Source organism: Ovis canadensis, chromosome 11, assembly GCF_042477335.2.
Source record: "Ovis canadensis isolate MfBH-ARS-UI-01 breed Bighorn chromosome 11, ARS-UI_OviCan_v2, whole genome shotgun sequence".
NCBI classification, from domain to species: domain Eukaryota; kingdom Metazoa; phylum Chordata; class Mammalia; order Artiodactyla; family Bovidae; genus Ovis; species Ovis canadensis.
Genome location: NC_091255.1, coordinates 58879591 through 58905926, shown reverse-complemented (window position 1 = coordinate 58905926; position 26336 = coordinate 58879591). Strand labels below are relative to the sequence as shown.

The 26336-nt window shown below is 50.5% G+C and overlaps 1 protein-coding gene across 2 annotated transcripts in view; it reads right to left on the bottom strand.

The window, feature by feature from the left end:
- Window positions 1-26336, bottom strand: part of CCDC57 (coiled-coil domain containing 57) — a 119434-nt gene that overhangs the window by 64990 nt on the left and 28108 nt on the right. For both annotated transcript variants that reach the window (XM_069541881.1, XM_069541882.1), the window contains 10 exons: window positions 26189-26297; window positions 17419-17520; window positions 15868-16025; window positions 15642-15716; window positions 14108-14308; window positions 8584-8742; window positions 6197-6359; window positions 5659-5793; window positions 1567-1789; window positions 822-971 (listed from right to left, as the gene is read on the bottom strand). In XM_069541881.1, the coding sequence (XP_069397982.1) occupies window positions 822-971; window positions 1567-1789; window positions 5659-5793; window positions 6197-6359; window positions 8584-8742; window positions 14108-14308; window positions 15642-15716; window positions 15868-16025; window positions 17419-17520; window positions 26189-26297 (1475 nt within the window). The remainder of the gene's footprint in view (window positions 1-821; window positions 972-1566; window positions 1790-5658; window positions 5794-6196; window positions 6360-8583; window positions 8743-14107; window positions 14309-15641; window positions 15717-15867; window positions 16026-17418; window positions 17521-26188; window positions 26298-26336) is intronic.

The following is a 26336-nucleotide window of genomic DNA, read 5'->3' as shown; positions in this document are numbered from 1 at the left end:
AAGAAACAGACTCACAGACACAAATAACGCTTAATGTGGGGAAAGGGAAACACGGAAGGGTGAGATAATGGTAGAGAATTTAGAAGTACAAACCATTATGTATAAAGTAAGTAAGATACAAGGACATACTGCACAGGAGATGGCTCATTGTGCAGTGTGGGCAGGAACCAGAGCAATGGCTCTCTCAGCTGCTAGTTCAGTTTTCAGTTGCCCAGTCGTGTCCGACTCTTTGTGACCTCAGGAATCGCAGCACGCCAGGCCTCCCTGTCCATCACCAACTCCCGGAGTTCACTCAAACTCACGTCCATCGAGTTGGTGATGCCATCCAACCATCTCATCCTCTGTCATCCCCTTCTCCTCCTGCCCCCAATCCCTCCCAGCACTAGGGTCTTTTCCAATGAGTCAACTCTTCGCATGAGGTGGCCAAAGTATTGGAATTTCAGCTTTAGCATCATTTCTTCCAAAGAACACCCAGGATTTATCTCCTTTAGAATGGACTGGTTGGATCTCCTTGCAGTCCAAGGGACTCTCAAGAGTCTTCTCCAACACCACAGTTCAAAAGCTGCTAATGGGGGAGGAAATCATGTGAACAGTCTGGTCTGACCATCAACCAAAACATGCTGCTGCTCAAAAGAAGTCAGACGAGAATACACACTTGTAATTCCACTTATCTGAAAATTCAGCCATAGGGTGAGGAGTCAGGAGAGTGGCTGGCTCGGCAGGAGGAGGTGGGGCTCCTGGGGCGGCACCTTTGTAACGTCTTCTTGGGCTGTGTTACTGGGAAGTCATTAGAGCACACAACACAAGACGAGGACGCTCACCGGTGGTATCTGCGGAGGCCGGGACGCTGGGTTGAGCACAAGCACGGGACAAGGATGTCTTCGAAGGTTCTAACACATCTAGTTGCTCCTCCAGTGTTTTAAATTTATGCTTTAGATTTTGCATTTCTGCTTCAAGGGCCAGAACGTAACCTTCCAAAAAACACAGTAAACACATAGGCAGGGGCGTTTACACTCTCACCCTTTATCTACCTCCTGCGGCCCCCCAGTCCAACCCTCAAGACTGTCCCATGCTGTCTGTCGCCAGCTCGCCATGCTCTCCGAGTGGGCCCCATTATCAGGAGCCCTCAGTCTTGCGATCCCTGATGCAGACGTGACAATCCCATCCTGAGCGCAGCCGTCAGAGGTGCTGCCCCTCCACTCACCATCCTTTGAGTCCCTGCCCTGAACAGCAGGAGGCGAGGCCACCTTTGTGGCTCAGGACGCTTCCCCGAGGAAAGGCCTGGTCCTCCAGGAGAGCGCAGTGCCAACGAGCCCCTGGCCCAAGTCTGTCTCTGGTTTCCAGCTGTGTCACGTGTGCATCCTTCCCTTTCCCCCTCCACGAACCAATACAAAGTCTTTATCGTACATAAAAAATATGACTTAAGATCCTTTCTCTTGGAGGGAAAGCAGCTGTCATACTTTGGCATAATCTATAATGAGGATGCTCATTTTTAAGACTCCAAGTGAAGCCTATTTATGGACCCAGTAGAGATGACTCCTCATCTTCCCTCTCCCCCTTGCTCACCAGGAACCGCAGAATCTGCTGCTGCCTTTGGGTCAGGCTGGTTTGTTTGTGAGGGCTCCCCTCCTAACCGGGCAGAAGGAAGAATCTGGTCACTTAGAGCTTCCATTTCTTTCCTCATTTGTGCAATAACATTTCGCAAACTTGTGTTCTGCTCTTTTAGCTGCTGGATCTCACTAGACGGAAAACTTTTATTGATTTCTTCTCCTTGATACCTTAGAGGCCTCTGCCAAATACAGAAAAAAGAAAAAGAAAATGGTTAGAGCCAAGAACCAGTGATTGCCTTGTGCGTCTGAGGCTGGCTGTGTCTGTGTCTGCCAGCACCCTCCAGCCCCCCTGTCCCTGCTGCCCCTCATCTGTCCTGGAGGTGGGTAATGTTGGCAGAACTATGAAAATGCTTTTTCTTTTATGTTTCATAAAGACAAGACCACTGTTTTTCAAAGATAATTTTTATTGAGAGATTTGGGGACTCTTTCTTTTTAGTAAAAAACTCATCATTCACCCGTTAGAGGGGCAGTTATTTAAAAAAAAAAGAGAGAGAGAGAGAGAGAGACTTCCCTGGGGGTCTGGTGGCTAAGACTGTGCTCCCGATGGAGCGGGCCTGGGTTCGATCCCTGGTCAGGGAACTAGATCTCACATGGTGCAACTAAGACCCAGTGCAACCACATAAAATAAATAAATATAACAAAAGATGGACAATAACAAGTGTTGGTGAGGATGTGGAGAAAATGGAACCCTTGTACACTGTAAAAGGTAAAAGTACTCAGTGGTTTCTAAATGTGAGATGTAACACAGTACAGCTGCTGTGGAAAACAATCTGGCTGTTCCTCAACAAAGTAAACCCAGAGCTAGTACATAACCCAGCAAGTCCACTCTTGGGTACAGACCCGAGAGAAGTGAAAACACAGATCCACACAGAAACCTGCAGACGTGTCTGGAGCAGCATTAATCACAGTAGCCAAAACGGAAACATCCAAATGTCCACCAACAGACGATGGACAAAGTTAACAGCATGAAACATTATATAGCCATAAAAAGGAATGACGTTCTGACACACACTACAACATGGATGGAACATGAAAACATCATGCTGAGTGATAGTCGAGGACTTTAAAAGCAGTTTGCATAAATATATGCCAGGATTTAAAGAAAAATATGAAAAAACAGAAATGGGAGATATCAAAAAGAACAAAATAGCATCTACAGAGATGAAAAATACATTGTCTGAAGGAAAAATTCACTGGATAGGATGGGATTAAGAGCAGATAAGATACTACAGGAGGAAAGGCTAAGTGAACATAAACACAGAGCAGTAGAAAGCCTTCAAGCTCAAGAACAGAGTGGAAGACAAAAGAACAAGTAACAGCAGAGCCTAATGACTGCAGAACAATGGGAAGCAGACATACACGAACCCAGATCAATGAGGGGGTGCAGAAGGATGCAGAACGTGTTGGCAAAAAAATTTCAAATTTGATGAAAACCTGAGTCCACAGATCCAAGAAGTTCAACAAACCCAAAGTAAGATAAACACAAAGAAAGTCACACCAAAGAGCACATCATGGTCAAACTGTTTAAAAACAGGGATGAAGGAAATCTCTTAAAAACCACCAGAGGAAAAAGGGCACATTACATTCCTGCGGAAGGACAAATAAAAGAAACTGCCAACTTCTCATAAGAACCAATGAAACCTAGAAGACTTCCCACTAAGATACCACGCCGAGAGGTCCGGCCATGGAGTTGAGCTGGGGTGAACATTGGGTCAGCTTTATTCCAGAGAGCACTAGGGTGAACTAATGTAAAATTTCTGCAGTGGTATATATTACTTTTGTTTCCAAAGTGAAGCTATTTCTTCTGTTACCGCTAGTCCCCAGCTTTTCAAGCCACCTCTGGCTCCGCTATGCACCTGCCTGCCTCCTTCCAGCCACTGCTCTGGCCCCACTGCTGCTAAGTAGCTTCAGTCGTGTCCGACTCTGTGTGACCCCATAGATGGCAGCCCACCAGGCTCCCCCGTCCCTGGGATTCTCCAGGCAAGAACACTGGAGTGGGTTGCCATTTCCTTCTCCAATGCATCAAACTGAAAAGTGAAAGTGAAGTCACTCAGTCGTGTCTGACTCCTAGCGACCCCAAGGACTGCAGCCTTCCAGGCTCTTCCGTCCATGGGATTTGCCAGGCAAGAGTACCGGAGTGGGTTGCTATTGCCTTACTACTCCTCCTGCAAACATCCAACCTCCCTCTTTGTGCCCACTGGGCTGTTCGCCACCTTCTCTGCGGCAAAGCCTTAGGCTGCACCTGCTCAGGCAGACAGTAGAGTGGTCAGGGCTGTGCCAACTGGCCGGCACTGCTCACATTCCCCCTCTGCCACCTGTGGGGAAGGGACTACCCCTCTTAGGGCCTCAGCTTCCTTGTCCTGAACAACAGGATCCACCTCAAAGTTGCAGTGCAGCCCATTCCCAAGGTGAATCTTCTGTCCCTGTGGCTGTGGCTGCATTTACCCTAGCAGCCTGCCTGGCGGTGGTGCCTTGGTCTCTGTGGGGTGATCACTCCGGCCCTGCCGATGCGCCATCATCGAAACTAGTGCCAAGCAAAGAGGAAGCTGTGGCCACAGCCAAGAGGCTGCCTGTCTGTGCAGTGCAATCAGTGGTGGGCTCAGCGCTTCCCAGGAAGCGCCATGTCTTCCTCCCTGAGCAGCCTCTGTCTCGGCTTCAGTGCACGACAGACGCCCCTGCTGCTCCTACTTAGTGTCTGCCAAGGGCCCACCTCTACAGAACTCAGCACCAACCGCCGCCTGCCAGCCGACATCCGCCGCCTTACCCGGCCACACCCTTAACCTGGTCACAGTATTAAGGCCCTGAAGGGGGGACACAGGTGTTTTGCTATTATCTAGAGGATTCCAGACTTCACTCCTCTGGGTCAACAGAAACTTGCACAGCATCCTCCACCACCCCAGGTCCCTGCTTGGTAAGGAGGCCACATCTCTGTGTTAAGACCACCAGGCCAGCTCACCTTCACTGGTGCCCGAGGTGCTGCTCTGCCACGCCCCCTCATGTTGCCTCCAGGGCCCCCTGTACAGAACAGAGGTGCACATCCCCCCGACTCTGCATGCGGCACTTGTTTCTGACCCCTCAGCCATTTCTAAGGTTCCTGTTCACTTAACAAGGCAACTAGGTACTGACAGGCCTCCCTGACCAGCGGAGCTGGTGCTTGGAGACAAATGTCTTCTTTTAATTGTCAGCCTGGCGGTAAAATACAAAAAAGAAAAATTTGGGTAGGGAGGCTTATTAATAAAAACAACAAAAAAGAAGCATTTGTTTTCTACCTAGAGAAGGCACCCATGCAAAAACCACCAGCGATGAGTCCCCAGGACCATAGGTGACCCTGGAGACTAGGGTTGGCCCCTCCTTTCCTCCTGGGAACACCAGTGCTCCCAAGCCTGACCACTGGCTGAGTGTGAATCTTCCCAGAGGTTTGTTAACAGACACACCTTCGGGAGCTTGACCCCTAGGGCATTAAGCCTAGTATGCCTGCTGGGATGCTCTCATGTGATCTTAATTAATCATCCATCTTAACTAATCACATCCATAAAGACCCTATTTCCAAGGAAGGTTGCACCCTGAGGCACCAGGACTAGAATACGCCTTTCGGGGCCACCATTCACCTTGGGGTCGTCCCATAGCCAGTGTCAGGCTCTGGCTGGCACACAGCAGCACGGGAGTCTGTGCTTTTTGAGAGGAACGGCCATCGTTACATATCGAATGGTTCAGTCACCACATGTGTAGAAGCGTGTTTTGGGATAAAGCTCTGACCTTTTGGTTCTCTGTGTTACCGTCTGCCATGGTACAATATCTGAATTTGAGGTTTTTTGATATTTCAGATACTAAAGACACAAAGAAGATTGAGTGCAGATTCCCATTAGCTGGTTGAGCTTTGGTCTCACCTGGTGTGAACAGTCATCTTAAAAGAAACATGGCTGCAAAGATCTACCTCCAGTGCTGATTCTGGTTGGCGTGCTTCCCCTCTGGCGGGGGTAGCGGGTATCTCCAAGGAGCCCGGGAGGAAGAGCTGCAAGGGAGACTCAGGAGGAGGGCGGCCCCTCACCTGCGCCTCCTCCTCAGGGAGTAGCCCATGTGTCCGCAGAGCCTGCAGGGCCTGGTCTCTCTCTCGGGTCACGGCCTTCAGCACCACCTCTCGGTCACACAGCCGCCGCTCCGTCTCCTGGAGCTTGGCAACAACCTGGGGAAAATGCAGACTCAGTTCATCTTGGGAGGATCAGAAGGGAGCGGTGCCACTTTCAAGGTCCAGACCAGCTCCCTACCCTGCTGGGAAGCAGAGGGCAGACACGAGGGTGAGAAACCCTAGGAAATATGTGGCCGTCAGAGCCAGAGGAGCCCAGCAAATGCTGGGGCCACCTATGCATCCAGCTCCAGAGGCAGCTGCCTGGCCATTAGAGACAGGCTGTGGGCAGGGACTCATCATTGCAAGTCCTGCTGATATAAACCAAACTGCTCAGTGAGGCCAAGTGCCTTCAAGTGCAAAGGATAACTTGGTGAGGGCCCAAGCCAGCTCCATGCTGCAGTGGACATACCCGGCCCTTTCTTCTGCAGAAAGAAGTCAGACAGCCCAGGGGAGTGCAGACCTGATCTCTGGCTGCGGTCAGGCCCTGAATCAGGTCCTCGGCCTGCTGGTACTGCTCCCGCTCAACACCTTCACAGCGGCGCTGCCAGTCCAGCTCTAGCTGCACCTTGTCACGCTCCAGGCTCTGCTCCCTCTCTACCGCTAGAGACAGCTGCTGTTTGTATCTGCGGGGGTAAAAAGTGCCAACATTAACACTGTCCTGAGGTTCCTTTGGGCTGTGATGTAGCTGAGATGGGAGGTGTCCCTCCTGGGCTCCCTGGCCCAGCCGACACCTTCACACAGGCTCAGGTTCAGAGGGGAGCAGGCGGCCAGGCCCCCCAGTCCTGAGAAACTCAGCACCGTAGGAGATGAGGTCAAACTCAGTAAGAGACAGGAAGAAAGCCAGCAAACTCAAACAAACAAGAAAACAGCCACACTAGAGAAGTGCGGGAGGGTTCCCAGCAGAGCACACAGAGCTGGAGGGTCAACAATAAGCTGAAAGGTCAAACGTAACTCAGTGTCCATCTACTGGGGGTTGGGAGAGATCAGAATGGAAGGAGGAAAGAACCACGCAAGTAGGAGGAACTGGTAGGGTCCGCCAGGGAGCACAGTGTCCTTAGGAATCATCAGAGGATGTCCAGGCGCCCAGTGGAGACCCTGGCGTGCGTGTGGCACAAGGGCTAGACTGGCCCTCGCGGGAGATCTCACGTGCACGTGTGTGCTCAGTCACGCCTGACTCGCTACGGCCCTGGACAGCAGCCTGCCCGGCCCCTCAATCCACGGGATTATGGTATTTTCCAGGCAAGAATCCTGGAGTGGGCTGCCATTTCCTCGTCCAAGGATCTGACTGGGGGAACCAGATCTCCGTGTCTCCTGCATTGGCAGGTGGATTCTCTACCACTGAGTCACAAAGAGACCCTAGAGCCACCATAACAAAGATTTAAAGCAACCTTTAAATGATTAAGCTGCTCTGCCGCTGCTGCTGCTGCTGCTAAGTCATTTCAGTTGTGTCCGATTCTTAGCGATCCCATGGACTGCAGCCTACCAAGCTCCTCCATCCATGGGATGTTCCAGCAAGAGTACTGGAGTGGGGTGCCATTGCCTTCTCCGAGCTCTCAGTGGGACTAACTAATTAGCTACCTACAGCTGAGGAGCGGGGGCCTATGAAAGGAAGATGACCAACCTAGAGGCCTGCTGACACAGTGGCCACATATCTGACAGCCATGGACAGCTGTGACATGTGTAAAGCAGCTCCTGTAAATATCTTCAGAGATTAAAAGCAACCACACACACAGTGAGGAGATTAATGAAAAGTAAAATGTGTGAAATAAAAACTTCACCAGCTTTGGGACTTCCTTAACGGTTCATGTGGCTAAGACTGTGCTCCCAATGCAGGGTGCCCGGGTTCGATCCCTGCTCAGGGAACTAGATCACACATGCCGCAACTAAAGATCCTGCACGCTGCATCTAAGACCCAGTGTAGCCAAATAAATAAATAAAAATACCAACCCCCCGCAAAAAAACCCCTCACCAGTCTTTCTAGCAGATGAGACCTTGTGGGCAAAGTCTTTGAAGCTAGCAAAAGAACATCAGATTAAAGCAAAGAAAAGAGAAGAAAGACAATAATAAGGATAAGAATAGATACTGAAGTTGAAAACCAAAAAACCACTGAAAAAAGTCAAAGAAACCACATGCTGGCTCTTTGGAAAGATCTGTAAAATGGATAAATCTCTAGCTAGACTGATGAGAAGAAAAGAGAAAATATGTATCATCAATATGAAGAAGGGGAGAGGACCTTGTCACAGACTTTACACATATTAGAGAGACAGTAAAGAAATACTATAAACAATTTCATGTCAGTAAAGTAAACAATTAGATGAAATGAACAAACTCATTGAAAGACAAATTACCAAGTGACACACGCACAAAATAGAAAATAGAAAATCTGAAGGTTCAAATAAATATCCAAAGAAACCAGACACAAAAGAGTATACGCCGTCGGATTCTATGCAGATGAAACTCCAGAACAGGAGAAGCCCACAGTGGCAGAGAGCAGTCCACAGGGTGCCAGGGAGGGAGGGGACTTTGGGCGATGGAAGGGTTTTACATGGTGACTGTACCATATACTTAAGTGTGTACTTGTCAAGATTCATCAACTGTACAGTTAAAATGGGTACGTTTATTATATTTCAATGATTCCTTAGGAGAGAGAATATTATCTTTCCTCAAGTGTTCTGGCTGATAGGAAAAGACACCAAGACACTAGAACAAATCAGAACTCAGAGATGATTCCTGACACAGGACGAAATAGCCCTGGTGCAGACTGGTAACTGTGCTCTGTGGGAAAGACCACCTCTGGCCACCCACCCTGCCGCCCCCATCTTCGCCCCCTTCCTCCATCACACACACCTTCCAATATCCTGCTGGCATCTGGTCAGCTGTGCCTTCAGCTTCATCTCCTCTTCCTGCAGTGACTGAACCTGAAGGTCTTTGGAGATCATCTCCTTGGATAGCTGAGCAATCTGGGCATCCCAGCTAGACTTTAGAGCTGATGCATCTTCCCGAAGTCTAAACCAAGAAGGGAAGCGATGTGAATGTGGGCGTGGTTCTCACCCAAGCTCTCTTTTACAACACACACACACACACACACACACACACACACACACACAGAGTCCTCAGAGGAAATGCTGCAGATCAAGGTCTCTTCTACACACATCAGGGCACAGACTTCCCTGCCTAGATTAAGAAATAGTCCTACCCAAGAAGAAATATCTACCCATCCCTCCCACCGGCCCAGGCACTGACTAACACCTGTAGCACGCCAAGCCCACACCGAGTGTGAGGAAGTAGGGGCCAGGAGATGTCTCTTGGAGCCAGAGATCCTGAGACAGCACCGTCTGACACACCTGGGCACCCTTTGCCATGCCTAGCCCAGTCCTTCCCCATAGAGACATTCAACACGTATCTCCAAACTGAATAGTAAGATAAGCTTCTACATTCATTGGTAGAATCTCGAAAAATCTGATAAATCTCCCAAGAAGCAAAACTTGAGAAAAACATCTAGAGATATTGACTAGAGTAGCTATAATATTAACCACTCAAAGCTTACAGGGTAGTCACCCTATTTGCAGCTCCGGCCTGTTTCCCTCCTAAGCTGCATTCAGCATGCTGTGGGGTAAATACTGTGGTCATGCACTGGCCACTGCCCAGAGCCAAAGGTCCATGGTTGGGCCATGGACTGCAGCACAGAGGTAGACAAGCCATGGGAAGGCAGATGGCCATCAGTCTACAAGGTCTTAGACCAAAGTCCTGACTGCAGTTGCCTTGAGACTTAAAAAAGCTCCATCCAAACAGGGGCAGAGACAGGAAGGAGAGAGGAGCAGCTGCCCTCATGGGAAACTTCTTTCAACATTTCAGCTTAAACAGGCCTCAACATAGAGGCTGGTGTGCTGGTTAAAATGCCCTTGGCAAAGGGTCAGCCAGCCCCACAGGAATGAGACGGCTCTGCTCTGCTCTTCCTACCCTGGCCTGTGACCCCCAGGCCTATGAGCCCCTGCCTGAGGAACCCTGTGCTCTCCCCTCTCTCGGGCATCCCAGTGCCCTCGCACGCTGGGCATAGACATGCGGGTAGCTGGGTAGGGCTCTCTGCTCACAGGCAAAGCCCACTGCAGTGGGCAGAGGCTGGTGTGAGGGGTTCCCACAACCTCAGTCCTAGTCAAGCCAGGATTATCATCACTCTGAGTAGCAGAGTTCTCTGTTCATAAAGTACTGCAGTGAAGCTCATTTAGGAAAACCCTTTAAAGACCAAGGTGGGAATGAAGAAGGGGAATGAGTATGGGGAAATGTACAAAACCCCACAGTCCAGAGGAAAGCCATGCTGCTCGGTAAAGCATTAGGATTCTTCAGCTCTATTACTAACTTAGGAAAAGGCACCCTCTTTGAACCTGCCTAGATACAGTATGTAATAAAAGTGTCACATTCTTAAAGGATTAAGACCTGTCAAGTGTGAGATTTCCAGTGTTATTCTTAGCTATTAGAAAAAGTCATTTTTCTTAGTATGATTTAAACAAATTACTTCTAGTATGTCCAGATTCATACTGATCTCTTACCTAAAATAAACCAGCTCATCCTAGTAACACAGGGGGCTACAAAACGTTGGAAACTTGAGAACACGTCCAGCTCAGACACAGCGCTGGTGTCAGAATAGAGGCTGCAGCTGTTCCTCTCCCGGTCCACCCAGTACCCCTTCTCTGGGGCAGTGCCTGCTCTGGTCCCATGTAGTTGTTGGGGTGATAAAAGTAGTAGGTGGGGGCCCAGGTGAAGTGAAAGTCACTCAGTCGTGTCCAACTCTTTGCAACCCCATGTGCTATACAGTCCATGGAATTCTCCAGCCCAGAAAACTGGAGTGGGTAGCCTATCCCTTTTCCATGGGATCTTCCCGACCCAGAAATCAAACTGGAGTCTCCAGCATTGCAGGTGGATTCTTTACCAACTGAGCTATCAGGGGGCCCAAGAGCCTGTAACAAAGCTGCCCCCAACCCCATGAGCCAACCTAGAGCCAAGACCACATGGGGCAGGATGTATAGGCGGGCAGGGTGCTCATGGAATCCGGGCTTTACCCTGGCAGTGTCCCACCAGACACTTAGCCTCAGAGCCTCGAGTGTCCAGTGTCTGACATGACAGAGGGAAATGAGAGGCTCTTCTCTGTTCTGCGTGTCACTAAAAGACAAAAGGACATGAGATGCCTAGCCTGCCCTGGAATTCCAAAGCACTGCTTCCCCTCTACCTACTCACTCGCCAACTCTGCTCCAAGGTCCAAGGAAAGGGAAGCAGCTGACAGCCCTGGGAAGTCGACTGCCCGGGCCCCATGCATCAAGCAGGATGTCTGTTCTGAGCTTCCCGTTATAGTCCCTGACCTGATCTTTCATGATTCCATATGTGTTGGGCTTCCACAACTATAAGAGAAGTTGCTGGAGCTTGAGAGCCATATTTTTATTTCTTCTTAATTTCTACTGAATTCTCACGAGATGATTTGCACACAGCAGGGGCTTTGTATGTGGCCATGAATGGGATCCTGGTTCCCGCTCCACTTTGCCGAGACCAAGACAGCACAAGTAGGCCTGTGTTCTGGAGAGCGGAGAACTTGCCCTCGTTGAGTCCTGGCCTCCGTCCAGCATTTGGACCAGCACTGCCCAGCACTGAGCCGAGGGCCATTCAGGGCTCCGAGGCACGTGGCCAGTCTGAATTGAGATATGCCTTTAAAATTTAGCATCAAAAAATGCAAAATACCTCAATAACAATTTGCTTAGGCAAGTTTAGGCATCCATCTTCATTAATATTTTTAAATTGATTACTTATTTTTTTCTCAAACTTAAACTTTTAATTTTGTATTGCAGTATAGCTGATTAACCAATTACTTTCCCATGTGGAGCAGTGGTAAAGAACTGGCCTACCAATGCAGGAGATGCGGGTTCAGTCCCTGGGTCTGGAAGATTCCCTGGAGGAGAGCACGGCAACCCAATCCAGTATTCTTGACTGGAGAATCCCATGAACAGAGGAGCTGACAGGCTATAGTCCATAGTGTCACAAAGAGTTGGATGCGACTGAAGTGACTTGAGCACACAAGCACACAATGAGATGGTATTTTGGACATACTGGGTTAAAAAATGTTATTGAAGTTAATTTCATCTACTTCTTTTTGCGTCTGAGCTGTGACTATGAGGAGGTTAAAGTACCCTCTGGCCCCACCATATTCCTTTCGATAGGTTATATGTCTGCATGGTTATACGCACACAAGGTTCTCACAATATGGTCTCAGCTCATCATTTCTCTACCCTGCTATCCACAAATTAATGGTCACAAGAAAACCAGCACAAATAGGCCCAAAGAGGCAACAAAATCATAACATGGGCCATTTTGTTGCTGACTTGTAAAGAGTACGTCTCGGTGGGAAAAGACGCTGATACAGACACTAAGGCTTCTCCTGGGAACCCACTGATGCTGCTCGTCACGGCCTCTCGACTGTCCAGTGGGGAAGCGGGAAGGAACATGATGGCGGACCCGCCAAGAGGAGAGAGCAGAGGAGGAGGCCTCCCCACAGGAAGGCCTGTGCACCCGGACCCTGGGCTCTGAGTCACTGTCTATGAGCAGGGCCCTGGAAGAAGTCTGTCCAAACCAAACAAGGAGTGGCTGGGAGACACACACCCTTGAGATTGAGCTGCCTCATCCCTCCAGCTATTGCCGCCTAGGTTTAACAGATCAAACAATAAGACGCATGACTCTAAAGAAGCTATCCTTAATAAGCTTTGACTTCCTGGTATTTTATAGTTCAAAGCCATTTTCCCCTTCAGTAGAAATATAACTTGGTAGAGAATTCTCTGTAAAAAAGAGAGACAGAAATAGTTCCCAAACAAAGGGGAAAACCCAGTTGCTAAACAGCAGGATTTGCAAATGACTTATTTGTCTTAATCATTTTCCGTAAACACAGCTTCTCTGAAGATCACTTCCTTACTGGCTGCCAAGAGGCTGAGTTCAGTTACTGCTTCAGTTACAATGATCCTTCAGAGACACCAAACACAGCGGGATAGAGTGGTTGTGTACGGCCTGGCTTAGATGTCAAAAGGAAAACTGGGTTTGAAAAGAAGTTAGTTTGGAATTCCCCAGCAGTCTGGTGGTTAGGACTCTGTGTTTTTTCACTGCCAAGGGCCTGGATTCAATCTCTGGTTGGGGAACTAAGATCCTGCAAGCCATATGGCATGGCCAAACAAATAAATAGTTTAAGTAAATTTTTTAAAATTTTTGGTTGTGCTGGGTCTTCATTGCTGTGTTCGGGTTTCCTCTAGTTGCGGCGCACAGGCCTCTTATTGCAGTGGCTTCTCTTGTTGTGCAGCACAGTCTCCAGGCGCGCGGGCTTCAGTAGTTGCAGCAGGCAGGCTCAGTAGTTGTGGCTTGAGGGTTCTAGCGCAAGGGCTCAGTAGCTGTGGCATGGGGGCTTAGTTGTTCCTCGGCATGTGAAATCTCCCTGGACCAGGTATCAGACCTGAGTGCCCTGTATTGGCAGGCGGATTCTTATCCACTGTACCACCAGGGAAGTCCAAAAAGAATTTTTAATTAAAAAATAAAAAGAAATAAAAAGAAACTAGTTTATGGAGAAACTGGAACCCTTGTGGAAAACGGTGTAATTACTGTGGAACACAGTTCCTCAAAAAGTTACATCTAGCGTCTCCACTTCCAGGTACACATCCAAAAGAACTGAAAAGAGACCTGAGCAGGTATTTGCTCACCCACAGTCACAGAAGCACTAGTCACAGCACCTAAAAGGTGGAAACACTCCAAATTGCCATCAACGGCTGAAATAATAAACAAAAGGTAGCTGTATGCAAGCAATGTGATGTTACTCAGCCTTAAAGAGGAAGAACATTCTGATGCCTGCTATAACAACGTGGATGAACCCTGAAGCCATCACGCTGAGTGGAATCAGTCAGTCAGAGAAGGACAGACACTGAAGGATTCCTCTCGTGTGAGGCCCTTAGGGCACTCAGATTCACAGAGATGGGCAGTGGGATGGTGGGTGCCAGGGGCTGGGAGAGGGGGATGGGGAATCATTATTGAAGAGGCACAGCTATAATTTTACAAAGAAAAGGGTTCTGGAGACGAACGGAGTGACAGTTGCTCAGCGGCGTGAATGTGCTTAATGCCACTGAACTTAAAAATGGCCAAGGCGGTGAATTTCCTGCTGTGTGTGTTTTACCATAAATAAACAGACGCACACATTCATACATACGTCCACACACGCTTTCAAATGAAACAAAAGGAAAGAGAACGGTTAAGAAAAGTGACAGGAGAGCTGCAGCGGTGACTCCCAACACCCGGTGCCCACTTCCCTTCATCTGAAACAGGAAGCTAGGCAGCCAGGCCCTTGGCCCGGGCTCACTTGTCAATGGCGGCGTCCTTCTCCTTGGCGGCGTCCACCTGCCTCCACTCGGCCCTGCGGAGCTGTACTTCGAGGTTCTCGCAACGCGCCTGCAGCTCCAGGGCCCTGGCCTCTGCGGCCTGTAGCTGCTCCACGTGGGCGCTCTTTGCTGCCATCAGCACAGCATCCCTTTCCCTGGCCAGATGGTCCAGCTCCTCATGCCTGAAACACAGGGAGGTCCCCAACAGCTCACATGGGCCCCGTTCCGGACCCCCGAGCCCAGAACCTCCCTCGTCCTGCTGGAGGGCTGCATACGTGTCCTTTTAGAGGCACTTTTGCCCACTTCTCTGCTCCTCATTCCTCACGAGGAACCACTAACTGAGAGATTTTCAGACACTGGCCCCCCTCCCTCCCACGCTCACAGACCTTGGGAAAAAGAGACTTGAGCAGATATTTGTGCCTTGGGAAAAAGAATCCAGAACAGGTGCTTCTGCAAAGCACCACCAGCAGAACCCCCACCGACTAGGGAAGAAGAATGCAGGCGCAAACTGCCCTCCCTTCACAGCTACCCCAACTGCTGACCTGCTTTCAACCCAGAATTGGAGACTTCCAAGAACTGGGGGCCTTGGGAGGCAGGCTGCATGTCTGCCTTGGTCGGAGATGCCAAACCTATCGAAACTCTGTCAATGGAACAGATATTCGTCTCGAAAATACAGGTGTTGCTGACATGCAACACCATGCTGATATGATGACTTTTTATGCTTTTATTCTGTTTGGCTTCAGTGAAAAGTAAAAAGCCGTAAAAAATATAATTCTACAGCATTCTCTTCAGATTTCCTCAGCGTTGTTTGATGAGATGGTTAAGCCTTACTTAATCAAGTCATGTGATGTACTTTTCATTCCAATTACGATCAGTCCTCATCTTACTCATCTTGCAAACTGTTCAGTATTTTCCACCTTCTAGTAGCAAAAAAATATATACATAGCAGCTGCTGTACCTGTTAGTTTCTGGTAAGATATACCTTTCTTTTTCACCAAATCACAAAAAGTGTTTGATCATGACAACTAGTGAAGGGAAGGAGTTATCTCTGAACGCATCATCTTGTGATCACTGGTTAGTTATTTTCGAGAGGCAAACACCAAGACTCCAGGGCACAGACACCACTGCCCACAGCAGGGAACACAGAGTCCTTGTCACCTTGGCTAAATAAATAATGCCACCTGGGCTGCACATGACTCTGCAGGGCCATGCAGTGTGACGACACAAAACATCTGTGTGCACCCTCCTCCTGTGACTTGTGTCAATGGGTCAAGTATATTAGCGTTAACCTGGACGGCTTTCAGCAAGTCATTTCACCACACGTGTCCTATAATTCTCAATGTTTTGATATTCCTCCAAACACACACAAATATGCTCATTAGAACTGAAAAGTGACGGGTGATCCTAGAAGAGCAGGCCTGACCCTGCTGACGTCCCACAGAAGGGCGGGCTTTGCCTCCAAGGTGGTCAGGGGACTCTATCCCTACACTGACACTGGAGCCAGAAAACACTCACTTCCTCCGAAATGTCTCCTCTTCTTTCTTCCTGGTGAGCTGCATAGAGTGAAGTTTACCCTCTAAGTCTTTTATCCTGAAAAGAAGCAAATGTTAGTGGAAAAAGCACATAAGAGGCTACTGCAAAGCCAACCTGGAATAACCTGGGACAGGCAGATGCCTCGGGGCTAGAGCCCAGACTGCTCGCCGGCCACGTCCACCCACAGGGAGGTGGGGAGGCTCCGCACCGGGCGTCCTTCACGGCCACCAGGTCTCGGAGCTCCCAGTCTCTTCGCTGCAGCCTGTCTTCCAGCTCCGCATTTGCCACCTCAGCGCCCTGCAGGGACTCCGCAGCCTTCGCCCCAGCCTCTCTCAGGGCTGCAAGCTCTTTGTTTAGCAGTTTAATCTTTGAGGAGAGGATTCAAAATGAGGATGTAAGTGGAACAAATAGAGGTGTTAAGAGTTAAGTGTTACTATCTTATCAGAACAAGGAGAGATGAAAGACCGGAATTTGAGAAGCAACAAAACAGTGAGAATCTCCTCACATGCTCTCACAGCCTTGAGAGCAGACCCCCTTGTGAATCCAAGTCGTACTCCAGCACCCCAACTAGGCCATGATTTGGATACTGGAATTACAGAGGCAGGTGGAGATTGTAAGAATGTGGGTGCCTGCTGAGTGATCCCACTCAAATCCCAGCCACATGCTCAATTTTTAAATAGCTTCTCTGGGGCCTTGGCTTCCTTGACTATAACGTAGGGGTGATGGTACTGCTGCTCCCAAGTTTGTGTATAACCTGTGTACAAGCTGTGATGCCCTCCAGGGACAGGTGTTCAGGGGACCAGGACCGTCTCACGGCAGCTAAAGGTGGGAGTGAGGCATGCCCTGGCCCACCTTTCCCTGCTCTTCTCCACAGGTGTGCCCACTCCACTGTGAGGCAGAGGTTAGCCCCATGCGTCCCGCTTGTCTTCTGTCCCCTGGTGCTCAGAAGTCCCCAAAGAGGCCTCATGGGGGTCACCTTGCGGCAGCCCCAGCCTCAAAGTCCTGCTGGCCCTGGGTGACAGGGACAGCATTCTTCCAGGGGGAAGTCAGAGAGACTCTTGTTCAAGGGTCACACAGGGCCCAGGGCTGCCCCTTGGACTGTGGCCCTGTGGGAGGTTGGCAGCCTGGAGGAGGCACCTTGATATCACTAGGGCAAGCATCCATCCACCTGGCTGGATGCTGCCCAGGTGTGACCAGCTCAGGTGGCAGGACTGGGCCAGACGTCAGCCCTGTTTCTTTGTCCCCTGAACACCTCCCCCTCCTCTCCTGGCTGGTCCCTGTCTTGGTGCTAAAGGCCAGGTGTGTGCGCTCCTCACGTGTCCCCTGGCCAGGTCAGTGCTTTAGAGAAGCCATGCTTGTGGACGGCAGCCAGCACCACAGCTGGGAGCACCAACAGCAGAGAGGCCTCCTTCTGAAAATAGGGGGCGAGTGACACCTCCTCACAGGTCCCTTCCGAGGTGTTACGGGATTTCACAGGCCAAGGACAGGGTTTGTGGGATGGCGGTTTCTCCTGGGGGAGGTTCTTCCTCAAAGTCAGAGCAACCAGACCCAGACTGGTGGCACCGGTGCTCCTCCTGCTGGGCAGAGTGGCCGTCACTCCTGGCTAGGGCCCCGGTGGGCATGTGGCAAGCATGTCACCTGCATGATAGAGACCCCAGCCCAGGTACAAAGGGGGAGGGAGGCCTCGGTGTGGACCCTAACTGGCCAAGGGCTTCCCACTTATGCCGAGGACACAGTCACAGTCCGAGGGGCCCGCTACCTTGAGTTCGTGTGCCAGGACAACACTGCTCATGCTGTCAGCCCGCAGGCGGAACTCATGCTCCCGCTTCTGCATTTCAGACTCAAACTCCTGGAGCAGCTCCTGGAACAGAAAAGGGCTGCTGGCGAAAGGAGCATAGAGGGGCCGGCAGAGGCCCACAGGCTCGCTGAGGGTGGGAGGGACGCAGAGGGCCTCATGGAGGACGCGGTCAACGGTGGGACTGGGGCCTGTAACACCTGATGAAGGTCATCGGAGAGCCTGTGTTTTCACCCCGGGCGTAGGTTTGTCTGTTTCCTCCATGATCCTGTGGGGTTTGGCTCTGCCCAGAAAGAGCAGCTAGCAAACCCACAAGGAAAGGTTAGCAGAGGCCGGTGAACCCAGAACCACCCCTCCTAGCAGTTAAGCTGCTGGTTCCGTCTATGTCTCTAAAAATATGCCATTCTTCCCCATCAGTCCTCCATGCTGCCTGCCGGGTTCCTGAGCAGCCCCACCCCACTCCCTAGCCCAAGGTCATGGCTCCACCCCCTAGCTCTGTGAATGCCTCACTCATGGGCTGAATCCGAAAGTCCCTAAATTATTATAGTAGTGATTCACTGCACACCCAAGAGTGTACAATTATGACGGTTCCCACCTCATCGTTTTTCTGAGTTTTCAATTCCCCTCCTCCCCCTCCCCCGCCACTCCTCTGGTTCTCTCCTGTTTCCCGAGTGGTGTCCACTTCCCAGGACACACCCCACAGTATGATTCTTTCCCCTCCTGGGGTTCCTCTCCCTGGGTTGCCCCACAGCCGGTATCCAGGCCTGCTCTTCACAGCTCCCCAGGAGGTCCCCAGGATCCCTCGATGCCCTCTCCCCCTCTCTCCGAGTACTCTTGCAGGAAAGGAGCCCCCTTCCTGCCTCAAGAGCTCGCATCAGGGTGAGAGTCCCAGGATCCTCGGCCCCAGTGGGCCTTCTCCCAGTTGTGGGAGTGGGAGCCACCCCCTGCCCCACCTCGCTCAGGCTCATGGGCTCCATGTGAGGCTGCCAGCTGGGCCCTGTGACTGGAGCCACCCCGTCCTGGGGATCCAGGGAGCCCGCCCAGCTCAGACCCTCCTTCTCCCGGCAGCCTTCTCCACTCCCTCCATCTCTTGGTTCTCAAAGTTCTAAAATCAGAAGGGAAATAGAGGCAGCTAAAGGTTGAGCCCTTGGCCCTGAACCACAGGTGCTGCTCAGAGCTCACTCAGTAGTTACACTCCAGTAACCTCCTGAGAAAGCGAGGCATCCACACACCCCCCACTCCAGGGCCCTGGCCTGGCATCGCTGCCCTACAGGGCTGAAGGCCTTTTCAAGTCTATCCCAAGCTGCGGCGGAGGAGCTGGGGCCAGGCTCTGCCTTATAGGTTTTCTGGATGTTTGTAGCATCTCCTCGTTGTTTCTCTGACACACTTTCCTTCAGGGCGGGCAGGGGTTTCAGTCTGAAGTCTCCACCCTAAGAAGCAACTGCACCGTTCACTTGACAATCTGATCCCTTCCCATTCTTTGCTATATGTTTCTGGACTTTATATTGTTAGATGAATCCTGGACTTATCTTCCACGTCTCTTAAATTTTCTGTTGGACTTTCTGTGTCTTTTTTCTATCTTCTGAATTTATTCCTTTATATGTACTTGTAATTGTCAAAATTCTTTCTTGTTCTGACTGGCCCTTCCTCCAAGCATCCTGAGTTATGGATGCAAAATACATTCCTGGGGGCACTGATCACAGAAGCCCCCACAATGCGCCTTGAGGCACTGAAAGTGAAGATACAACGGGATGAATGGCTGGTCCTGTCCTGTTCCCAGCCCATTCTCCCTCCTCCCCGCCAACCCCTGCAGACTGGAACTCTCACCTCAGGGGAGGGACAAAGGAAGAGCCCTGTGGGGAGGAGGGAAATAGCCAGCCTCTGCCCCAGGAGCAGGAGGGCAGCTATTCTCCAGACCCTTCCTCCAGGACCAGGCTGGTGAGAGCTGCAGTATCACTGGCACCGCCTGCGGGGCCTAGGAGGCCATGGCACCAGAGCCACCTGTGCAGAAAACTAGCCCAGCACGGACAACCAGACACCACACACAGGCAAAGCTGGCACGGCGGGTCCACAGGGCCCACCCTGCTGCCCCGCTCTGATCACACAATGATGGGCTTTAGGGTCACTGTCTCAGGAATCACCTTCCCTGTTCCTCTGGGCCTCTTCTTGGGTTGCTGGCCTTTCTCTGTCTTGTAATCCTGCCTCAGTTATACACTCCTACTCAGGAATGACGCAACAAATAGTTCACTAGGATGTTGAAATTAAGACTTATGAAAAGGAAAAGGTAAGGCAGAGAATGGGAGAAAATATTCAAAAAAATATATACTTAAGGTCTTATTTCTGAAGTACACATGAAGAACTCACAAATCAATAATAGGAAGACAACCTAATTTTTTTTAAAGTACAAAAAAGCTGAACAGACACTTCACAAGGATATATGAATGGCCAATAAGCACGTTAATAGATGCTTAAACGCTGATCATCAAGGATAATTGCATTCAATCCCTAGCTACACACCCACTAGACTACTAAAAAGGAAAAGGCTAACAACACTAAGTGCGAGCAAGGACGAGAAGTGACCAGAACTCTAATCTGCAGCTGGTGGGATGTGACCCTATAACCATCCTAAAGGACAGCTCAGCAGTTTCTCAAAAAGTTAGACAGAGCTGTAGTACACTTCCCAGAAGTTGCACTCCTGGTCGTGGAGCCTGTGTCCATTCAAAGACAGCCAAGAATGCTCACAGCAGCCTTATTCAAACTGGCCCCAAACTGAAAAGACCCAAGCATCCAAAGTGTGAGCTGACAGAGAATGCCTACTGGCACCTCCACGCAGCACACAGCACCAGCAGGCACCGAGAAGGAGCAAGCCGCCAACCGCATGACATCCACGCACCTCAGACACGTCACGGCGAGAGAAGCCACACAAAAAGAGAAAACAGCTCGAGGCTCCGTTCTCACAGGACTCTGAGAAGCCAGTTCTCACTGCAAGTGGAAGGCAGCAGGCTGGTGGGACCAGGGCTGGGGGCGCTGCTCCCTGATCGCAGAGGCACACAGAACTTTGGGTGGCAGTAAAGTTCTGTCTTGGCTGTTCCCCTGCTACCTTGGCTGTGTTTAACCTGTCAAACTGCACACAATATGGTTGCGTGGACTGTAGGAAATGACAGCTTAATGAAACTGAATCTTGCCAGAGCTGACTGAGGGTGCTGTCTCCCTAAGGTTAGACCTACGCAGCAGGCACTTGGGCCCACACAGCTGCCTTCCTTCCCCCATGAGTGATTCAATTCATTTCAGGAAATTTGTGCTGAGCTTCTGCCTGGGGAAGGGCACTTCCCCGGCTGCTGGACACTCTATCTGCATGTGAGCAGGGGTTCGTGGCCCCAAACACAGACTTCCACCTGCACACGCACGGCCCTCAACATCCTGAGGCCTACGATTTCTGAGTCTGTAGGTCCACGGGGTGCGTCTCCCACAGGTCCCCTCCCCCTGCTACCCTGCCCCGGGGAAGGCGCAGGCTTGTCCGGGTGCGGAGGCCCTTCTCCTGCTCCTGCCGCTGCTATGGGTTCTCACTGTCCTTAATCCTTTATAGTCCTGTCTCCAGCGGTGTCCGGAGAGCAGACACGCATGGCTGATGTGGCCTTTGAATAGGAGGTCTGGATAGAGACGCACAAATCACAGCGAGGGACAGAGTCAAACTGAAATGCATGTCCTGGAGTTAGTCTGAATCTAACCATCTCTCCTGGCCTAAAACATCACAGTGACATAACCTGACGCTCGTCGTTAAGGTGAGCACAGGTTAACACAGAGCGGGAAGACAGGAGGCCCAGCCCATGGAGGAGCTGTGAGGACAGGCTGAGCCCGCCCAGCGCAGTGCGTGAAAAGCGCAGCACACTAGCAGGATTCCAGGTTTCTGACCAAGTAATGAGGGCCCTGCTTCTGAAGAGAGCTGGACAGACTCAGTTACCAGAAGGAAAGAGTCAGCGGAGGCTGGGCTCAGCCAGAGCGTGCAGGCAAGAACAGGTGTGTCTCTGCCTCCTCCCTGAGATAAATGCGTGGCAGGCTCCCTCCCCTCCTCTGAAAGTCGAGGCTGGGAGCCTCAGAGACACTGCATGGTACAACTGAAAATATACATTTTTTAAATCCCTTGAGAAGCCAGATGAAGTTTAAGGGGGTCACACGAGTAACCCTTGTTGGGATCAGAATATGAAAATCATTGAGACTGACTGCTCAGTTCAGTTCAGTAGCTCAGTCATGTCCGACTTTTTGTGACCATATGGACTGCAGTACACCAGGCCTCCCTGTCCATCACCAACTCCCAGAGCTTGCTCAAACTCATGTCCATCAAGTCGGTGATGCCATCCAACCATCTCATCCTCTGTTGTCCCCGTCTCCTTCTGCCTTCAATCTTTCCTAGCATCAGGGTCTTTTCCAATGAGACAGTTCTTTACCTCAGGTGGCCACAGTATTGGAGTTTCAGCTTCAGCATCAGTCCTTCCAATGAATATTCAGGACTGATTTCCTTTAGGATCTACTGGCTCGATCTCCTTGCAGTCCAAGGGACTCTCAAGAGTCTTCTCCAACACCACAGTTCGAAAACACCAATTCTTTGGCGCTCAGCCTTCTTTATAGTCCAACTCTCACATCCATACATGACTACTGGAAAAAAGCATGGCTTTGACTAAACGGACCTTTGTCGCCAAAGTAATGTCTCTGCTTTCTAATAAGCTGTCTAGGTTGATCATAACTTTTCTTCCAAGGAGCAAACGTCTTTTAATTTCATGGCTGCAGTCACCATCTGCAGTGATTTTGGAGCCCCCCAAAATGAAGTCTGTCACTGATTCCACTGTTTACCCATCTATCTGCAATGAAGTGATGGGACCAGATACCATGATCTTAGTTTTCTGAATGTTGAGCTTTAAGCCAACTTTTTCACTCTCCTCTTTCATTTTCATCAAGAGGCTCTTCAGTTCTTCTACGCTTTCTGCCATAAGGATGGTGTCATCTGCATATCTGAGGTCATTGATATTTCTCCCGGCAATCTTGATTCCAGCTTGTGCTTCATCCAGCCCAGCATTTCACATATAAGTTAAATAAGCAGGGTGACAATATATAGCCTGACATACTCCTTTCCCAATTTGGAACCAGTCTGTTGTTCCATGTCCAGTTCTAACTGTTGCTTCTTGACCTGCATACAGATTTCTCAGGAGGCAGGTAAGGTGGTCTGGTATTCCCATCTCTTTAAGAATTTTCCACAATTTGTTGTGATCCACAAAGCCAAAGGCTTTGGCGTGGTCAATAAAGCAGAAGTAGATGTTTTTCTGGAACTCTCTTGCTTTTTCAATGATCCAATGGATGTTGGCAATTTGATCTCTGGTTCCTCTGCCTTTTCTAAATTCAGCCTGAACATCTGGAAGTTCACAGTTTACGTCCTGTTGAAGCCTGGCTTGGAGAAGCTTGAGCATTGCTTTGACTGCTAACACTACAAAACACTGAAGCCTTTGGTTGCTGCTCACAGTTGTGCAGGCTGTGGCCGCCAGGGGGCAGGGAGCCCGCGCACAGGCAGAGCCTGGCCCAGACCAGTAGGTGAGCACTTAGGGTCCTTGGTGAGGAAACAAGAAACCCATTGCACTCTCCGTCCCCACTTCACCACAGAGGTACAGGGCTCAGGCCTGCCTTCTGACCGCCTTCCTCTCGTTCCTGGAGGCCTCTCTCCTGCTAGTCCCCAGGCCACACCCCTGCCCTGTGACGATGTCCCCTAAACTTCGCTGTTCTTGAATTCAAGGCTCAGCCTGGACAGCTGGCTCCTCTGTCTACAGCCACCCTCTGGGGAAGCCCCAAGCTTCCAGCTCTGTACCTTGTAACTACCCCTCTCTGCCCTGACCTCCCAGCATGTCTTCCTGGGAGCCCAGGAGCCACCTCCCTGTACCCAGCCTGACCAAGTGCCCTCCCCATCCTCCCTGTGCAGTTCCCCCATCTCAGTACATGGCAAGTCATCCCGCCAGGCACTCAGCCCCAAAGCAGGCATGTCCTTGGTGCCTGCCTCTCACCCCATCTGATCTATCAGCGTGTCCGCTGGCTCTGCTGTCTAGGTGTATCCAGAACCTGTCAGTGGCTCAAGTTCCCCACCTCTCACCTAGGGCTGCAGCAGCCCTCTTGTGTCTCCCTGCCTCCCCAGCTCCACAGTCTGTCCTCAACCCTACAGAAGAGGCTCTTTTAAAGAACTGACTTGGCTCACAAGCCCCCAAGAGTTTCTCACCTCACCTGGAGCAAAGGTCATTCTCACGAAGGCCTCATAGCCCTCACCTCAGCCTCCTTGAACTCGAACTCTGTTGCTACCTGCAGACTCGGGCTCACAAGTTCTCTTCTCAGGGTGCCCTGACTTGCCTATTAAAAGACCAGTTCCACCTCACCCTGCCCCCATGTCACACAGGTGATGTCCGCAGGACGCTAAAGCCAAAGACTATACTGTTCAGGTGTTCACTGCAGCCCCAATGAGGGCCAGCTCACAGCCAGAGCAGGTGGGACTAGTGCTCAGCCCTAACCTCAGGGCCCAGGAACGTGCCTGGTGAAATCTCTTTGTTAAATGAATGAATAAATCAATAAGTCATTGTTTCTCCTCTAGAGGCTTCTAATCCTGGGACTGCTAACCAATAACAAAAAAAACAAGTGCATAGTCTACAGCTTGCAGACATAATAAACATTAAACAGACTAACTCAGCTCCCGTCGTCTTACATTTCTTTCCTCAAGGTAATGATCAACATTACCATTGAATCAATTCTACCTTTGACAAGTCAGTAATGAACACAAAGATCTTCAGAAAAAGGAGACCGAAAACCAGCTCAAAGGAAGCCACAAAGCCGATGAGCGCATAATACCCTTCCTTCAGTCACAGGGTCGGGCACGGGCAGTAGAGCCTCAGGGCTAGCATGGGCCCCAGCTGGCCCTGAACCACACTAGGCAGCAAAGGCTGCCCAGGTTCGCAGCAGCAGCCCTGGACACAGCCTACAGTTGGAGAGTCTAGACATCAAGTTTCCTTCCTGCAAGAGACAGGGCTGGTATGAAAACGCACATCTGAAGGGGCCTTCCTTGTGGACAAGGGGGCTCAAAGCCTGAACAAGCCTGAGTCACAGTAAGGACTTCTTTGAGTGTGGACAAGCTGGGAAGTCACCCAGAGACCCAGCCCAGTGACCACAACACCCACCAGGGCCACCGCTGCCTCCACGTGCCACTGACTGCCCTGCTAACAGGGATGATTCCACCGCCACCCAGAGCCCTTCTGAAACTCCGTCTCTGGAAGAGACTCCGACACCACTTGAGGAAACTTCATGACCTAGATGAGTCACAGCTGGTCTCTAGATTGCCCGGCTCAGCCCTCAGTGACCTCGGATGTTTCCTAAAGTCAAACCACCCAAAAGAGGCAAAGATCTTTGGTCCCCAAGGACTCCAAAAGAAAGTCCTCTGCAGGAAATGTCAAAGGCTCTACAGAATGTTTGGGTGATGGCATCATTGTGGACAATGAAATTCGAGCTTCCAGAGGGGAAGGAAAGGACAGGGCCTCCTCCTGCGCCTGCGGTGGTTAATAGATGCGGCCAGGCCTGAAAGCTCGGTCATAAGGACAGTTGCGTCCATGGGTATCTTCCATTCCGATGGGCACAGCTCATCAGGATGCTGTCCTATCTCAGGGCACTGACGCCATGCTATGGGATGGAGGGCCTGACACTCGGCCTCAGTCCACCAGCTGGCCGGTCTGCCCTCCTTGAGAACTGCTGACCCCAGTGCTAAGAAAGGACAAGCCAGCACAGGCACAAAGTTCATATCCGCCCCGTGGCACATCCACTGGGAGACCAGGATCCAAGGTCGGATCACTCAGTCACTATCACTCCAAGGAGGGCAGAAGTGGGGACACAGCCAGGCTGACTTCCAGCTCCAGCTCCTCTCCAATATCCCGGACACAAGTCTAAAAATAAGTCGTGAGTCGCTAACCCACGGCAGGAGGACAGTGCCTAAGAGTTCACACGCTGGAAGTGTCTTGGACTCAAATTACGGCTCCTCGATTTACTGAGGGGGATCTTGGGCAAGTTACTTAATGTCTCGACCTCGGTTCCCTATTTGCAAAATGCAGAACAAAATGGTGTCTCTGTTGTATTGAGCAGATAAATCCACACACATGCACAAGGAGCTACATGAGGCAGTTTCCATAAACACCTGCTGCTGCTACGACAACGCAAGCTCGATACATCCTGGAAGAACAAGGGGACCCATGTCGCTGTACACACGCAGCCCTGCCAGACTCAGCCCTAAGTATGAAGGATGTCCTTCACCCAAACTCCAACATAGCGAAGCCTCTCAGACGTGGAAGCTGAGCTTCAGGGACAATGAGGAGAAATTTCGGAGACAGGTTTAAGTGTCTCCTGTCAGTTGACACAGCTATATTTAAACTTAGTGTCATTTATTGCTTGTTGAAAGAAATACAATTATCACAATTTGAGTTCCCAGCTCTCTTTCACAGTAAATAACTCTGACTTCATAATACTTCTTTCTCAAATAAATAAAGGATGAAATGTTTATTCATTCCCAAGGAAGGAGAATTCTGGGGGAGTTAGCACAGAGGAAGATTTAGATACCCTGACACATTTCACCACAGATTACCACAAAGTGGAAACCTGTGATCCCAGGCTGATACTATACGACCAACAAAACAACAGTGCTGAGGAAGAAGCAGATCCCCCACCCTACCTGCCGCTGCAGGCCAAGTTCGCCGTCTAGCTCCTTGAGCCTCCTCTCCAGCTTCCACTTCAGGTTCCCATACTGCTCCCGCTGCTGATCCAGCTCACTGTTCCTATCACTATGTTAAAAAAAAAAAAAAAGCTCAGCATTAAGAAAA